We start from the raw sequence: 19,591 nt of genomic DNA, 5'->3' as shown, positions 1-19,591 counted from the left end.
ACGTGCTCAAATGACAGGAAGTTTGGTGACGTGTCTTAATAAAATAAAAATAAAAATAGACCAGTTATCAATATGCATAGAATAAATACGCCATTGAAGTAGTCAGGAAATTGTCGAAGTTGAACAACGTCAGCAGCAGCAACAGCAACCACAACCACAACAACAACAACAACAACAATAATAATAACAACAACAACAACAACAATAATAATAATAATAATAATAATAATAATAATAATAATAATAATAACTGGTGTGGTCTGTAGAGTCTAAACATGTTCATACCTCCATTTTAAAGCAGAAAAATGAAGATAAGAAAATCTGAAGATCAAATATCTAAGCCTGAATTCGTTTCTCACGATCCTCTTGTTGTAAAGGCAATCACGGTCAAGCACTATCTATCCGCTCACATTTACAAAAGGACATAATGAACGAACATTTAAGTAAAACAGACCTTTAACAGCAGGAGTTGCAAAACTCGTGACTTTCACACGTATCAAAATAAAACAAATAAGGCTTCCTACCACGTTGCTGTCGCAGCTCACAAATCTTGTATATTTATATTATTTCGCGTAATTGTGCAACTTAGAAGAAGCCAACGCTTGGCTAAAATAGTCGGTGACATTAAGACAGTTATAATATTCACTAAAATATAGACATTCACAAGTTTGAATTACTATCCTCTTTTTCCTGCAGTCGGGATTTTATTGGGCTAATTTGGAAGAGCCCCTCTGTTGAGCGAAATGATGCTTAAGGCGCATAAATTAGGTCATACAATAGAGAGAGACCTTCATTGTGCCACTCCAGCGGTGCTCGGTGGCGCTTATGTCTAGTCAAAGTGCTCTCAAACTTGGGAAAAAGTATGGAATTCCCTACTGACGCAGAAAAGCAGTCTCATTTCTCCACCGAAGAAAAAAAATCCTGTTCAGCAGCTGGATACACTAAAAATAGTTTCTCAAAGTACAAGTAATTAGATGACCATACAGTACCCAAATACAGTATAGCAAAATGGGAAACGGTAAAAATTTTAATATTTCAGTTGGCAGGATGCTTATCTTAATTTGAAACGAACAATATTTTTTCTCAATTATCTTGCAGAGATGTCAATGACTATTGTTTGCTCGTTGCACACGATGCTCCGCCCCTTATGTTTGTCGTAAACCTGGCGCTTGGCTACAATAAACCCGAGATAAGAGTGGCCAGGGCTCGCCTCCTTCTCCAAGGCGATCAATCGGATCTCAGGCGTACTACAAGCACTCTCTTACGTCGACATCCACAAGAACAGAGCTGATACAACAACACAGCTGAGCTGGTCCTCCAAACTACCTGCTTTCTGAACCATGTCGTTGAGCCCAAAACACACGACGCCTTTCTCAGTGACAGATATTTTGAGCCCAATTGAGGAGACCTACAAGAAATTCGGTGGCATGGACGGTACTGGGAATATCTCTTCACCCCTGGGAGCTTACCGGCAAACTCAGGTATCTCAAACGGGCATGCAGCAACACACCATGGGCCACAACGCCACTGTTGCGACCAGCTATCATATGCCACACAGTGTGTCCCAGTTCTCTCACAGCGCCATGGGTGGATACTGCAATGGCAGCATTGGCAACATGGGAGACCTTCCATCTTACCAAGAAACTATGAGAAATAGTGCAGCAGCTACAGGATGGTACGGTGCCAACCCCGATCCAAGATATTCAACAAGTAAGTTATCACTTTTTTCACTTAGTGCCTTCTGGTTTGCAATTTAGTTGAGGAATGAAGAGAGCTGAATTTAAGCACACATTTAATTAACCATAACACCAGAATTATTTGAACTGACAACTTCATGCAAGTTTCATCAGCGATAGCTATCATTTGCACTGGAAATAGTTATCAAGTATGCACGTGTAGAATATTATTTTATCACCATTATTTCTACTACTACTACTACTACTACTACCACTACTAGTGGTAACAGTAATAATAATGATGTTGAGGATACCATAGCAACACTGGTAACAGCATCAGTGGTACCAAAAGTTGTTACCTCTCATTTTTTAATGAGAATTTAGAGAGGATACACGAAGATTACAACTCACGGATGTGAGCGCTAGATAAAAATAAATTTAGTTTGAAGTATTACAAAAATAAAGGCAGGCAAAAACTCTGCTGTCAGCGATGCTTATTGAACGGCCGTCCGTGCGTATGTGTTTTAAGTTTCTAGATTCATGGGACCTTCCACAGGTATGAATATGACCAGCATGGGCACGCTGACTGGCATGGGGGACGGCTCGAAATCCATGCCACCCCTTCACGCTGCTCCGAGGAGGAAACGACGGGTACTTTTCTCTCAGGCTCAGGTTTATGAGCTCGAAAGGAGATTTAAGCAACAAAAATACCTCTCTGCGCCAGAGAGAGAACACCTGGCAAGCATGATTCACCTCACACCCACCCAGGTTAAAATCTGGTTTCAGAACCATCGCTATAAAATGAAACGGCAGGCCAAAGACAAGGCGGCACAACAACTTCAACAGGAGGGCAACCTGTGCCAGCAGCAGCAGTCTCCGAGGAGAGTGGCAGTCCCGGTGCTAGTGAAGGACGGAAAGCCGTGTCAGAATCGATCAAATACGCCGACGGCGAACCAGCAGGTTCAACAACAGCAACAACAACAGAACGGTTCAGGTGTGGTCCTGTCTGCTTCAAATAACGTAATTAATCATCAAAACCAGCAGGTGAACGCTCTAGTACAGGCCGCAGACCTGGAGGAAATGTCACCCAGTCCCCCTTCACTGCACTCGCAAATGAACACAATGGCGCAGATTGACACTTCTACAGTAGACTACACAAATAATATGGTTACTTCGAATCTGCTTTACGGTAGAACATGGTAGGAACGATTTTTTAAAAACGTACTCTTAACTTTGAACTATGGATGGTCAAAAGCAGACGAAACATGGTCATCCAATTTGCAGCACTGGACCTGCACCAGGTGGATAAATGGACAATTCTCTGCTAGCCATCTGATGTGGCAATTGATAAACAACTTCAAAGGCATTTTTTCTTTTACAGTGACTTGTTCTACAAGTGGATGCCATGTTGTTATTTCCCACAGTTCACATATGTTTCTGAACTTCCTCTTAATGTTACTGTAGTAGATTATCTATTGTTGAATACGATTGCTGCTCCCACATCTGTCGCAATGGTGGGGAAAGACTGTGGACTTTCAGGCACGCGAAAATTCCCTGCAATCAACGTCTAAATCATTTTTATTCCATGATTACTGTAAACTAATGTATTCATTTTAGACTAAAGAAAAATAGGGAATGTATATTTGCTAACATTTGAGGTTCGTTTATCTGTAAATAATTATTTTGAGTCTTTTTTGTTAATTTTATTTCTTTTTTAAGTTAAGACAAACATACACATGATGGCTGCTGTATATGTTTCAAACCAATTTAACGTTAACAATAAATCACTTGAAGTGCAAGCAATGCCCGGGGAATTAATTTCTATAAGGATCCGTTTGAGTGTGTTTTCATTATGGTATGATTAAGGCAAATTGAATTGGGAGACAGGGTCGATGGAGGTGAAGCCAGCTTTGTTAACTGGTGATTTTGGGGAGCCCACAAAAGAAATATATAATTTCCTCCTCCAGAACCTCCGCTCGTGGAATTTCTATTGTTGCGCCAATTCAGCATTTTGGATCTCGTTATGAAAGTCATTTAACAGGGGCCTAACACATAAATAAAATGTATTTAGTGTACATTTATTCATTTTAGTACATTACATAGGTATCAATCGAGAATCATAGTAAATATACGTAGAAACATTTATTTTCCAAGAATGCCAATAAATTAAAATTAATCGGGAATAAAAAATCAGTGACCCAGTTTGAGAGTATGTTTTTCAATACTTCGTCACATTTCCCCCCCAAAATTCAAGGTTGTTGGTACTTGGAAAACATCGTATGCAATGATACGACATAATCACTGTATTTGGGCAGCTGAACGACGGAGTCCAAAACGATACTGAGTTCTAAACAGTCGTTCATAGGAATGTAGAAATAAGATAAATCGCTGACCCATTAATATATTGCTTTACAAATAGAGATGATCCTGTGTTTTAACAGCAAATTTCCCACAAACTACTCATTACTCTTCAATGCGCTTCTACATATAATTTAAGAATTTATTTTTTCAATATATAAACAGGACTAAAATCTTTTCGAGCTTTCTTTTATAATTTGATTTTGGATGAGGAAAAAGGCGTACCTTGAATAGCCCACAATACAAAACGTTTAGTAATTTATTACTGGTCATCAGTCTCAGACATTAACCTTTGGACTCGAAAGAGGGGTAAGAAAGACCATGAAATATTAATTTTACAGTTAAATTACTCATTTAACAGTTTTGAATTAATGCATAACTTTGACTAAAAGTAATGTGATAGAGAAAATAGCCTTTCTGGACATAATCAGGAAAACAAGATTTACCAAAAAAGATCGAGGTATAGGTTAAGACGGGAAAAAAAACTTTATCCTGTAACTCCAGCATTTCAGAAAACGAGCTTAAAAATAAAAATTAAAAAAGGACTTCTTTCAAAGAGATGTGTTTTTAAAGAATTCTCGTCCCTCAGATGATCCTCAATCACATGGCTTTGAAATCATGTAAATATTTCTCAATGCTCACATGAACATAACTTTACAATTTTCTGCAGTTGTGAGAAAACCGGGTTTGTATATAAACACAAATAATAGTCTACCAATTAAAATACTGAAAATATTGATTGCTGTGTCTCATATTTGAGCAAAGACCCAATATTTTTTATGAAACAAAAAAAGTAGAGCATAACAAGAGAGCGAGACAAAATCATGAATATTGTAGGTCACGTTGTTCACTGCTCCACTTAAACCCCTACTCGTCACCTATCCAACGCCCCCAAAACACACCACTCTGAGCTAGTCAATGAACGCTTAAACTACCGCTAGATTTACTGAGCTATTGTGAAGACAACAGGTAAACTGCGAAGGGCTTAGGTTACAATGCACCCATAGATTGGTTTCCAACGTTATTGCCAACTAAAGATGCAATAAAATAGACTTGCAGCAGAAACGTACAGAAAAATGGAACATCCTTTGTTAATACAGACCATGTGTGTTCCAACTTTTATACATTTATAACACTATTACACATTATAGCGCACCTGCTTAGTACTTAGTCTTATTCTCAGCAACCGCTGAGCAGTTAGATTTTGATACACACACACGCATATACATATATACATACATAATACACTATATAAATATAGAAAATGGAACATCCTTTGTTAATATAGCTTACTTGGTATACTTGGTGGACTTTAAAGGTATAAGAGACCATGTGTGATCCAACCTTTATACATTTATAACACTATTACACATTATAGCGCACCTGCTTAGTCTTCACTTAGTCTTATTCTCAGCAACCGCTGAGCAGTTAGATTTTGATACACACACACACACACACACACACACACAAATACATATATACATACATAATACATAATACACAATATACTGTATCTATCTATCTATCTATCTATCTATCTATCTATCTATATATATATATATATATATATATATATATATATATATATATATATATATATATAGTGCTCATTTAAAGCATATTACAGAGACTGGCATAAAACCAACCCAAACTGGTATCTGGCACACAAATGTAACTTTTTATGAAGTGCATCAGCAGACAGATAAAGGCTTCTCAAGCTCTCCTGCCAGAAAAAAAGAAGAATTGTTTGTTTCAATCCCCCCAGCTCAGGTCTGTACAATCATTATTAGGTTGTCAATGTTTGATGATGCTCTGGTCAAATAGCACAATTGATAGTATTTAGTATTTAGACAGTTTAAACCTGCAGTCACCTGATTACATGCGGTAGCTCTACATAGCCACTGATAGAACAAATGTATTTACAAACTGCAGCATCTAAAATGCATAGTGTTGGAAATAGTAGCTTGATTTAAATGACAGATTGTCCCCTTGCTCTGGCCCCATCTCTTTGTATCATCACTGTGCAACAAGACCTCTCCAAGCTCTTGAGGCCAAGACAATAGTCCGTGCAGCTTTGCAAAGAGTATCTCTGCTTCATGGGTTTTGGCAGTCACACGAAATCAGACAATTATGCAGTCTATTATATTGAATTCTCAAGATGTTTTAAGTAAAATATACATTTATGCCTTAACATTCATCTAGGTCCCACATTTATTGTTATGTGTCTTGTATCAGTTTATCATTTATAGGCATTCAATTGCGATATCATCAAAATATCAATTGTAACTTCTGTTTTAGGACACTTGCTGCTAAATTTATGTTCAAATAAATGATCATTACTTGAATTTGTTTATTGGTGAGCAGGGGAGCCTGAGTTTTTTATTTGACTGAAACAAAATCTTACCTGCTCTTATATCTGAATGAAATAAACTGCAAAGTAAAAAAATATACAGAGAAGATGAGTAAATGTATTATCTGTATGAGATCTGTAATGGCATGATGTGGTTGGGGCTAATAAATTTGAGCAGAACATCTATCTGTAGCCGAGAGCATAGAAAATCCGGTCTCTATTTTATGTCAGGCAAACAAAAACATGAAAATTCAAAGAGAGATTATAGTATTTCTATTCCCTATTATGTCCCAGATTTCTGGGGCTCCATTTTCTTTGCAACTAATTGCAGGACACAAATGAATTCTCATGCCTCAGTAATTTGAATCCAGGCTGGAGGCCTTGTCTGTATTTTTCCTCCACCATTATTCTACTTAATATGTCAGAAGGTCTGATCGCAGGGAAACCTTTTCAAGTTCTATTGATGTGTCTTTGAATTGACCACGGTGACCTAGCAACCTAGCCATCACTAATTGGCACAGGCTGCCTGACGTCACTATTACAGTTATGCAGCAAATGCAATGCACTTAAAACAATTATCAGACTCACAAGAACAGTTACAAAAGTGTATATAAAGGTAAATATCACAATATTGTGCATACAAACACACACACACACACAAACACACCTAAGACTATGAACGGTATAGTGTGAAACAGCTCATTTGCAAGATCAAGGTTTTATTCTGTCACTCTGTGCCATTCATTCACTTTATACAGAAGCTATGCCCCGGACTTTACTCAGCCAGGTTAAAAAAATTTAAGTTGGTTTTCAACATGTGGTTTGATGCAGTTGCTGATACCTAAGAGATAGTGTAAAAGAGTTCACCTAAACACAAATACACTCAAATCATGTTACAAAATATTGTTCAATGTCTGGATGTAGATTCCAAATACCTTCATTCAGATATGATATTTGATTTCTATCAGCAGAGGAGGTTGAAAACATATTATCTTCTGAAGTTACCAAATAATTCAATGATGCCATTGAAAAGATGATGACTGTTTTCCAAAGAAGTTGTATAGGGTCAAATCCAGGCCAATGTTTGACAAAAGGCAAATGTCCAACAGCTCCAAACAGCACTACATGCATTCCTTTCCTCTCCCTCCATTCAATTCTTTTTTGTGAAACTCTTGCCTAATAAAGTCCCTCCATATTACCCCACGTGCAACAACTGGAGGACAAGAATTGCTTTTCAGTGGACAGCAAAAAGGATACTTTGAAGCAGCAAGGTTTTAATGAGCATAATGCCAGACCTTTCTGGCAACCAGGGACAGTTGTCCATTGTGCTCCTTGCATGTGACATTTGTAGTATAGTATATTTGGTCTCTGCAGGTTGAGCTAATGCAATACTTTTTACTTTTTTTCATGTACATTTGAGAAATCATCAGCTCTCAGGATCAAAGGAGACTGTGCCCTGGGAAATGCAAACTTTTCTAATTCCAGTCAATTCAAACCTGGGAAAAACAGCGGACAAATAATCATTCTCCAGCAGAATGAAAAACATTTCAAGGAGGTCAGAGGACTGCAAAAGCAATTCTCATTCTAATAGATTTCCATAAAATTAAATAAATGGCAGCACATTCAGCTGATGCCTTTGCTTTGGAGTATGGCACAGATATTCACACAACTGAACATGCACACATATACCAACAAAATTATACTCTTCTAGGGCTTAAACTGTCTCATTCTGCTGCCTGCAATGAATACTGTTCCATCAATATGTGCTATTGGTGGAATTGTGAAGGGCCTCCAAAGGCTGTACTATTCCTCTGCAACAGGAGGAGGATGACAAGGAAGAGAGAGAATGAGAGAGAGAGAGAGACAGAAAGAAAGAAAGAGAGAGAGAGAGAGAGAGAGAGAGAGAGCTAGAGTGAGAGCACAACATCCCTTATTATCGAAACATGTCACATTCTTTCAGACGCCAGCCAGTAATCCCTCCTCCAAGTTTCCTATGCATCTTATTCAGGCCGTCCATAAGTAGTTAAAGAAACTGTTTTCAGTCAGCAGTAATAACTACTGACCTAGAGTGACACAGCCCCACAATGGCTTTGCTAGGCCTGAAATGGTGAACCAAAGAAACTGATTAGTTCTTCAAGAGGTTTGAAGCAAGAATCAATGGCTGCTCTGTCCCTACCCGCCAGCTTTGACACAGCCCCCATAATGGCACAACACTATTAGTTATGCCTCATTAAGCTCTGCAAACACCCCTTAAAAGAAATTGGTTTAGCCCTGCCAAAATATCTCCCTCAGCCTTCACACAAATCTCTTCCGCAAAACATGACAGTTTAAGGAGAGCATGTAACATTTTTGTTTTCCCCAGCAGATGAGAAGTAAGTAAGAATGTAAAATAATATCATTCCTTTACTCCTTTGTAGATGTCCAACAAGGGAGATGTCTAATAAAGTGTTAGTTTTGAAGTACTTCCTGTGCTTACCAAAACTACCTTGAATATTGTTGAATCTAGTGCCAGCAGAACAATTTAATGCAATTAGTAAAGACTTTTTTTTTTGGTTTGTTTGTTTTTTGTTTTGTTTTTTTTTGTAAAGGACATGGTAGCATCACATAATTATGTTAGAATCATTTTGAGTATGTTTAGTTTGAGTTTATTTCTTTACGGATTGCAGACACAAAGGAAAGACAGGCTTTTAATGTATGACGGACTTTTATTTATGTATTTGTTGGTTTGCTGAAAGCGAAACACCAAATGACGGAGGACGGAAAAAAACACTTTTAAATCAAATTATTGTAGAAATATTCCTCCTTGAGATGGTCAACACAATTCCTTCCATTACAAAAGAAACACCATTTTCCTGTTTTCTAGCATGTACCGGATTACATTGAATTTAGTTTTTATTTCATTGACATCTCTTTAAACAGCTACATTTTCTCAAATAAAAAATTATGAACTCTGAATTATTTGCCAGAAATAATCATTTCAAATACTTTTAGAATTTGCAATGCTTTGGAAACAAATCATTTAATTCCACCCTATATTCAATATGTCATTCAAATAATTTTAGATCTGAATTAGTATAAAATGGCTCTGCGATACAAGTGCTTCAGATTACAAAGGTACAAAGGTAAAATACCTAATTTGTATTCAGTGTCCAAAAAAACTGAATGACTGTTTACTCAGAAAAATTAAATCATTGTTTGGCAATATTCAGGGCAGAAAATGACAGGTTATTGTATGGCCTTCACAAAGCTATCCCTTTGATTCTTTTTAAATAGTAAACAGCCTTTTCACCATCCACAGCTGCCTCAGAGATGGCCAGTAGTGAACCTAAGCCCTTGTTTGATTTGTGTTTGTTTGTTTGTTTGATTGTTTGTTTGTTTGTGTTTTTCTGAAATGGAACTGATTAATGATTGTCAATGTGTGACCATTTTAGGTTTGAGAGAATATGATACAGAATAAAGCTGATAAAGTTGATAATAATACACCCACTGTGCACTAAAAAAAAACTTTGTTTGATGATGCGATATTTAACTAGAGATCGCCCATGGGAGCTCTTGAGACATATATTTTTAAGATTCCATTGTCAAATTGTCTGTTATTCCACGTCAACTGGTTAAAGTCCTAAGACACAAATCAAAGGAGGGCAGTCAATGTAACTACAGACCGTGTTAATGAAGGAATTATCATTTGTATTCAAATTAAAGGCTGAGCACTGAACATACCAGGGTATGTTATCATTGGCAAGATTAATAAGAGACTGTGCTAATGTGAGACAGTGTTGGAGAATGTTAAGAATGTTTTTGCTATCATACTGTGTATATTACATGGTACTGCATCATTCTACAATGGGATCTGTTGCCAGTTCTGAAGCACAAAGCTATCTTTGAGTCCTTAATGAAAAAGTGAACTGGTCCTTCTTGGCAATACATAGACTGATCCAGTGGCACACCTTTATTTGTGCTGTCCTTGGTTAGCTCACTTTAAAACTTCAAAACTTCAGACATTTGTTACTGGTATTGAATTGAGGCAAGTCCAGCCATTGAAATGAGTAAACGCTGTATTTTAATAGGTGAAACTGATTAAGGCCTTGAACTCATTTGTACTCTTTCATGCTTGTCTTGAATTTTTCCCCTGCTAATACAGTTTTTTCTTATATCATCATACTTTGCTATCCACCCTCCCTGAAACAGCAAGAAGAAGAAGAAGAAGAAGAAGAAGAAGAAGAAGAAGAAGAAGAAGAAGAAGAAGAAGAAGAAGAAGAAGAAGAAGAAGAAGAAGAACAACAACAACAACAACAACAACAACAATAATAATAATAATAATAGTTGTAGTAGTAGTAGTAGTAGTAGTAGTAGTAGTAGTTGCGGTAGTAGCTGTAGGAGCAGAGTGTGTATAAAGTGATAATGTGCTGCCGTTTCAATAAAAGCAGGGTTAACAGAGGCAGTGTTAATAAAGGCAGTGTTAATTTGGCTGACATAGGGGGTCAGGGAGCTGAGCAGGACCACCTACTTTGTCTCCTATTATCATCTTGCAACAGCCTGTCTCCTCTTCTCCATTTCTCAATGGACTCTGCACTCTAAACATATTATAATTACATGCCTGTTGTTCTCCTTAATCAATTTCCAGACTGCAGTTTACAAGCAATAGCTTGCAGTCCATGTACCCCCACAGGGCAAACAGGATTACAGCATAAATCCCACATTTGGTCCCTTACCACCCTCCTTCCTTGATGATGGGGGCAAGCCCTTGTAAACATTCTTAATATGAGAACACATGGGCAACACATCTCTCCAATATTTTGATTTGCAACATTTGAATATTGCTTTACAGCATATTAATATTTAAAGCATTTAAATGTATTTAAAATATTTAAGATATATTATTTAATATGTGTGGAAATATGGAAACTATTCAAGCCAGTCATCAAATCCATTCATCTATCCAATCATTCATAATTCATTGGAGCTGTTCTTGTATTATTGCTGCTGTATTGCCAATAACCTGTTTAAAATGACACACACACTTCATGCACATCGTGTAAATGAGACCAATTATTAGAGGAAAAGAATGATACAAAGCTGGCTTTCAGCTGGCCACCTTCTTGGCCATTGTAAGGCCTAGAGTGTTTGGCCTGGTTTAAGCAGCTGGTCAGCGCAGTTCAGGCCAAACTAGAGGCTGAAAAGACACATTGACTCTGCTCCACAGGGGGTCTAGATAAACTGAAAGGCAAAGTTTTAACTCCCTCTGAGTCATCCAATCAAAAATTAGCATCCAGGGATTTTACTGGTTTGGGTCAGTACGACTTTCACTCAACTCCTGTGTCCAGCCACACTTAATCTGTAATTACAAGCTAGCCACCCATTCTCCTTTGGCCTATCACCTAATCAACACAGTACATTAAACCTGTCCTTATCAGGACTAATCTTGGATTTGTACCCTTACCACTTCTCCCTACCATTACAAACACTGGAGCATCCTCATTGATTAGGGACTGCTGCAGTTATGCTGGCAGCTTAATGATTGGAAATCCATGCTGAGAGCATGTCATTTGAGTCGGATTTACTGAATGCCTGCTCTTGAGAGAAACTACAGATTCATTTTGGCTATTTATTTATTGGCTATTCTTACATACTGCATATTCTCTGAAGAAATTGGTGGTATATACTAAGAGAGGGATAATATTTTATGGCACATATGAGGAACATAACAGTACATCAAAAACACGATGAATTTAGATTTCTTTTGCCATTTCTTCGACAACATCAGAGACCCCTAAATGCAGTAAAGATAAACCTCTACAAAGTGTCCTGCGCAAGTTGTTGATACATAGTTTTTACATTCAATATGTCACTGTCTAAGTGATACAGTGTATAATTACAGAATATATTCAATTCATTAGCTACTTCACGAACCACTGTGCTATAACAGATGCTCTTCAGGGCTCCCATATAGCACTGTCTCATAGGGTAGAGCTGTGTCCTGTGTGTGGGATTCATATTTTGATCGTATCTGTGCCACACGTACCAAATGTGTCCAGGAAACCATGAGAACACAACCAGCATTGTGACTTGGGAAAGTGTTGGCCTGGGTATCTCTGCACGTCTACATAAAGTCATTGTACATTGCTGTTGGAGTCAGGTGAAATGCACTGTCCCTCATGTACATCACCTCTCTTGACTATATAACACAACCCATGGTGTGGAAAAATGACTGACTGATTTCACATGTGAAGGAGGAAGCGTGCTAGAGTCATGCAGAATCCTTAACTACAATGCCTGTCATGCTGGAGTGAGACCCACAGAATGACCAACTGTACATATGTTATACAAAATGGCGCATGCAAGAAAACGGTGATGAAGGACGGAAGGATGTAGGGGTAAAAAACACAGTTGCTTAATTTCAACTCTACTGTAGTTTGAATTCATAAGCAACAGTCCCTTGTTAAAATAACTGATTCATGTTTACACTTACTTGAAACAAATTTTTAAAAAAATGTTACCTTGTGTAATTACCAGTGTACATCACAAGATATTAAGGGTTCTGTCACTGTGGTTCATAACAGATTACTATCTGTCACTACTGTTATTAATTACACAAACTTCCCAGCAATTAAGGCTATTACATTTAGAATTTAAGAAGATTACACTGTACTTGGCACAGTCATTACCTGAAGCGGGCATGGCTAGCCCTGAATACCTGGTAAATCCAACAAGATAAGGTGAAGCCAAACATCTTCCAAATAGTTAACATATGTATTTTTGCATGGTACTTTTCAAGGGACACATTCAAAATATTTGTTGGACCAGACCGCGATTATTACAGCTACAACAAGTATTTATCTAACTGGCAAGATTTTGTGGCTAAAGGTAACATGACTCTCAAAGAAAGACTATTTCAAAACATTATTTATGGCAACTATTTTCAGCAAATGTATAATGATGAGAGCTCTAGACAACATGTTAAGAGTACATATTACAACAATGCTGTCCAGTTGTGTTTTGTTCAACTCCATCCTGTGATACAATCTAAATCAAATCCTATGAAACACAGTTTGACATATTGTCCAAAAGCAAATTGTCAAAAGACACCAAATATATGTCATTACATTTTAAAGCTGAATTAGATCATTTTATTTCAAAGTCAACTCTACCTTGACATTTGAAAATCAGACCTAATTTTACAAGAAGGCACAGGCAGCAGTCGTAGTGTTCTTACTAGTGTCCTTACGAGTGTCCTACTCGTGTCGCTCTGTACCTCTTTTTTCATAAAAACAACTGAGTGTTTACAGACAAAATGCAATCAGACTCACAGAAGGAACAGGAGAAGAAAAGATGAGCACAAACTGATGTGCATCTCTGGATGAAGAGATCATTCCGAGAAAAAAACAATGCTTTGTATTAAGAGCCCAGTGGCAGCAAGCAATGGCAAAATCATGTCGAGGAAAAAAGAATTGAGAATTTCATACATTCGTATTACTGAGAAACTTCATTTTCGTCAAAAAATGTCAAAATTTCTTTAGAAGTTCAAGGACAAATTCTATGTTGCAGCACTATTTGATCTCTTTAAGTGCATGCATTTGGCAAGACTTAGAGCAATCATAATTTAAATCAGGATGTCCAGATCACATGACCCTTTGTTATAAAAACAGAAAATCTCCTACTTGTTTTAACCAAAAGAAGCCCTCTGTGGAAGGAAACAAAGTGGTCAGAATTTACAATACGATTACACTTTAATCTGAGTGTTGAACTGCGGCGAATGGATCAGGTAATTACTGTACTTTTCAGGACTATAAGGCCATAAATTAAAATCTCCAACAACTTCTCGAGCAACAACTCATCTAATCATGAACACAATCACGGAGGGGCTATGGTGTTTACTGATTGCACTAATCAAAAATGGCTTCTTCAAACACAGCTAATTGGCAAGTTTATCCAGACAATCCAGAAACGACATACAGGAGACTCTACTGTGATTTGCCCAGTCCAAATATCCCATTTGCATTGAGTGCCACCAGACTGCACTTGACTCCCACAAGTTATCAGCAAACCACACAATTATTCATCAACCTCAAATTGGCACATCAAAGTCAAATCACAGAATTACTGTGAGGAACACCCAACGCCGAGGCTGAGAGAGGAAAGGTAGCCTTTGATTGACCGCATTGCCCTTCCTGAATCTTCTTCCACATTACCATGCTTAATCCCCCACTGAGGTGCTCTGACCACTGGACAAGTGCCGAACTCAGATAATGGCCATTTTCATAGCAAATGGAGACTGCTTCTTTTTCTTCTTATGAAATCACAGTGTAAAGAACCTTTGGGGGTTTAGGCATTTAATAAAATTCATAATACAGAGAAACTAAGCTCTGAGAAATATGCTAATGTGACTATCATCTGAGTTAAACTTTGGAAAAGATAAAATGAAAATATCTGTAGAGTTAAGTATACCATAGAACAGGATGCTAAGAACTGTACATTATTGGCTTTAATTTACTTGTAATCCTAGTTGACATTAATAAAGAGAGATAGAAACATTTTTTTTTAAGTTCAGTCTAGCACAAGATCCATGTCACAGCCTGTTTATTTGTCTACATTTTGTGAGTAAAGTCCTCCTTTTTTGTTACCACCATCACTGTCTTGCGTTTTGGTCCAGCTCCACTGCACGCCTGACAACCCATAACAAAACCACACTAATCTACCTGACCTTGATTCAAATCCAAATACATCTCCTGTTCTATCATCCTCAGAACCTTGTCATCAAAAAACGTTTTGTTCATTGATTTAACATGGTTCTCTTTTCAGACCAGGGCACTTTCTGTAAGAGTTTGGTCAATATCAATGAAGTGCAGGGGTCAAAGCCATTTTAAGTTTGAAACAAAGAGAAAAGCACGGAAATATATATTTTTTTCATAGCTGAAACATTATTTTTGAGGCTTTGGTTTTGAAAATTCAAAGAATTGAGAGATAGGCTATATACCTTTCCTCAAACAAAGAGCTTGGGTTGAAAGGGTTTAATCCTGTGTTATATGGAGAAGCAGATGTCAGAGCAGTATGCAGTTTGGCCTTCCTTTGGTTCAACACTGGCTGGCAGGCTTTTGAAATGGCCACTGAATAGCACATATTGATACACTCATAGACAAATCTAACATTAATAAAAGATGGAGATGTTTGCACAAACAGAAAGACACTAGTGCTCGAGGACTATATTTTCCTAATGTTCTCACTGCCAGGTAAAACAAACCATACAAGTCCCCATTCAGCAGCAAGCATAAAAGAAATGCTTCAAATAAAATACTGTATCTCAGTACCCCCACGTGATTTTAACATGCATTCCATTCAAAAATGAGTGGCCTTGTGCAACTTGATTACAGCTAAACGTAAAGAGAAAGACGATTCCTGCAAAATTACGGTGATGTCACTATAATTGGTTCATTCTTCAATTCTTCACTTCAGCAGCAGCCATGTTACCTTGATGGTCACGTTAAAAGTTAATGGTACAACAGTTCTAACTCTTGTGTTCAAAAATGAAGATAGCCTTAAAATGAGTGGCTACATGTTTTGCCTCGCAAATGTGATATTAGTCTGTAGGTATGTATGTATGTATGTATGTATGTATGCATGTATGTATGTTAGACAGACAGACAGACAGACAGACAGATAGATAGATAGATAGATAGATAGATAGATAGATAGATAGATAGATAGATAGATAGATAGATACTATATCACAGTGTCCATCAATAGGAACACTCATGGGCTTACAACTACAGATGCAATTCGTTTGCAGGACTATCTATAACATCACCATCTCTCTGTCTCTCTATTTTTATCTCTACAGTTCTCAAACACAAGACACGCATACAAGCTGACGCTTTGCATTGCCTGTGAATTACAGGTAGATGGAGGTAAAATATCTTTTAAGTCTCATGAGGTAATGTCATATGGCTCGCTCTAACCTTGCATTGCTCATGTCTTGTCTGGAGCAGAGGGAATATTCAAACCACTAATCGCAGGAGTAAAAGTGTTGTAGCACACATTCAGAGAGTGATGAAATTTAAGTGCACTTGTTCCTCCTTTTTGAAAACATAATACAGCAAAACAGCACGGTGGTCTCAAGAGTGCTTCCCCTCCTCTTCACACACCTTGCCAAATGTATTTTTTCCTCTGTCAAACCAATCTCAAAGTCATTTGGGTGGAGTTCAATGACCTCAAAGCCTTGTGGAGGATTGTCATGGTTTAAGCACACAACAGTGATGATAGGACATGGAGAATCTCTTAAATCTCATATGCCACAAGTCCCCTTTCACTGAACTTCTTTTCTAAGGAAAATCAGCCTGTTTATACAATTTCATCTACTTTTGCTATTTGAAAGAATCTTAGGGAATGTATAAAGTACCAGAAATTGCTAAGTACCTGTAATGAGTTATGTGCAATTTGTTTGTCTATTAGGAGAGGAAACAGTGAAGTTGGGCTGTGAAACACAATCAAGATGTCAGCTAAGATATATATTGTAGGAGTAAAGTTATCTTATAAAGTTCAAGAAAACATAAAAGTAATGTTAAATAGAACTCTACATGAATATAATATGGCTCACTGATGATCAGTACCTGAGGATATGGGTACAAATTGGGATGTATTTAGAGAAATATTGAAATATGGCACAAATCACACCATGACTCGTTAGGAAGGAAATCCAATTGTAATTTTACTTTGCGCTCATATTTTCATATCATTGTAACTTTATATAATTCCATATTTATATCATGGAATATTATTCCATATTTGTCTTATGTTCTAGGTGACGAAGGAATATATTTTCATTTGCAGATTCTCAAAAAGAAAAGCAGCAGATTGTGCATAATCTTAAATAGGTGTAAATCCTTTCACATCTGAAGCAGAGCTCTGAAACCTGTGTAAAACCATAAGCACAGCACATTCTCTCTTCCTGTATTTTCCTGTAGGTTTCTGAACAGTCCTCCAGCTTTGCAACTATATGACTTGTTGCATGAAACAGCCCACTCACTGAATTGGCTGCAATGGTCTGAAAATCTTCCAAGGCTTTACTGCAATATAAACAGAGCCACTGCTGTGGAGCAGGTGTCTGAGGCATTGCATTAGCATTTTCCATTCATGCTAATGGCTGAACCCTGTTCCCTCTCTGAGGAGAACTGAACCCACAGACCTCTCCAGAGCACAGTGCATGTTAATCGGAACATACTCTACAATCCCCAGGCTGTGTGTACTGGCTAATCTTGTATTATCACCTTTGTTAACATCAACATGAACAACAGGGTTAATCCATCCTGAGATTACAGTAATAAGACTTCTGCTCGCACAAATGTGAACATATCGGTCTGAAAACATTTGCATTCCTTGGAGAAACACAGACTAAACACAAACTAAAGTTAAGAATTGAGTCTAAATATACAGCAAAACAAAACATTTGTGGCATGGCATTTAATGGCATTTATAGCATGTACACAGAGGCATAAACAAGTAATAAACGAGGCCTGCTGTTCAAGTGAGAGGTTGTGCTTCATGGGCTTGTTAGATGTTTCTGCATTTGTTGCGAACAGGGCTATGCTGGCAGAATTAGGGAGAGAACAAGAGAACAAGAGAGAGAGAGAGAGAGAGAGAGAGAGAGAGAGAGAGAGAGAGAGAGAGAGATTATTCAGCAGAAAGTCAGAGCTCACAGTTTGAGCTCCTTATGAGTGGAACAAGCTTTAAGAGGGGGAAAGCATATGACACTTTTGCTGAGAAGCATAGGACCAATTAAATCTGTCACAGAGATATAAAATGTTAGGAGGTTAATTTTTCAATTAATTTTGATGCTGACAGGATGCACATTCTGGAGCTCCTCAGTTATATGTCTCACAGAAGATGTATGTTGTTACAAGTAAGACATTTTTAGTTTTTTCAGCTAGTTTGCACTGGGGATGGATATATGTTGTGTTGTACCATATAAGTCAGATTGTTATTCCACTTTCCAAGTCTTAAACACCTCTCCAAGTTCAGTAATTCCCTTATTGTGTCTACGTTGACATTCCAATTGTTTGTTCTGCATGAAGAAAAAAAAATGCTAAATTTGCCTTAAAGCCTAAAGTCCAAAGGAAGTACAGGTGTGTATCAAAATGTGATTAAACTGTGTGTGGTGAATAATGGAGTCTCTTTACAATCTTGTGAGTGTTACACCAAGATCTGCAATTAATTTAGCAGTAACAGATTGTGCAGCAAACCAAGCATAATTACCAAAATTGTAGGTATGTTCCTTTTGTAGGTTTTGAAGATCCCGATCTCATCCCTCAGAACTCTCCCTGATTTTGTACATCTCAAGCAGAGCACATACAGACTTCTTGAGTCTGCTTTAGAAACAAGATGATCTGCTAAAGTATTTTCCTGTATGGCTGATGGAAACAGCCTCGTTCTCAAAGGAGCATCAAGTTGGTTGAACAACTGAAATTTACTCTCCAATAATATGCTGAACATAGAGATAGTGATGTGTCTGTGAGAATTCTGTCACTGGCTCAAAGGACAAGAATTACTATCTAGGTGGACAGAACTCATTAACCTACATCTAAACTCAAGGAATGTGAGCAGAGATAGATGGCCAAACTAGTCCCATGCTGTATTCAAGAATTCAAGGTTACAGATGTTCTGAGCAGACATCATCCACAGCCATGTGAGTTGGAGGCTGGAGAAAGAGCCATTCAACCTTTGGTGGAGGGGGATGAACAGATCAAAGAATGCTTTCAGGATGTCTTCGGGTTTAGTGCCAACTGCCAGAGAGAGCCAGAGGGCTCTTCTTCTGCCAAGACAGAAGCCATTCACTTCCAAAGTGTTGCAATCTTTCATGGACATACTGGGTGGGAAGCAGGATGCAAATAGAGGGCGATTTTCTGGCTCACCTAAAATGTGCACCTGTTGATGCCATTGATTTAAAACATTGTCTGTGACTTTGAGAGTACCAAAAACAAGAACAACAAAAAAACAAAACAAAACATTATACCGAACCCTTTTATACAGGACATGTTGGAGAAGACACTCACAACGACAGAGCTAAAAAGCTACAAAGACACTAAAAAGACACTCATATAGCTCTTTTCCACCAGGACGGTGCCAGTGCCGGTGCTGGTGCCGGTGCAGAGCCAGTTCTGCCTTGGTGCCAATGAAAACCGGCCCGCATTGTGGTAGGTTTGAGAACTGAATGTTA

At 37.8% G+C, this 19,591-nt stretch overlaps 1 protein-coding gene across 2 annotated transcripts; it reads left to right on the top strand.

The window, feature by feature from the left end:
• Positions 1-1,340: 1,340 nt before the first annotated feature.
• On the top strand, positions 1,341-2,879 carry nkx2.4a (NK2 homeobox 4a). 2 transcript variants are annotated; one of them, XM_030785268.1, is made up of 4 exons: positions 1,341-1,710; positions 2,206-2,632; positions 2,671-2,680; positions 2,718-2,879. In XM_030785268.1, the coding sequence occupies exons 1-4, from the start codon at positions 1,341-1,343 to the stop codon at positions 2,877-2,879; spliced, it is 969 nt and encodes a 322-aa protein (XP_030641128.1). The 2 variants fall into 2 exon arrangements, with proteins under 2 accessions (XP_030641128.1, XP_030641122.1); XM_030785262.1 differs by having other exon boundaries at positions 2,206-2,879.
• The last annotated feature ends 16,712 nt before the right edge of the window (positions 2,880-19,591 follow it).

Source organism: Chanos chanos, chromosome 1, assembly GCF_902362185.1.
Source record: "Chanos chanos chromosome 1, fChaCha1.1, whole genome shotgun sequence".
Lineage (NCBI taxonomy): Eukaryota > Metazoa > Chordata > Actinopteri > Gonorynchiformes > Chanidae > Chanos > Chanos chanos.
This window is presented reverse-complemented; position numbering and strand designations above follow the sequence as displayed.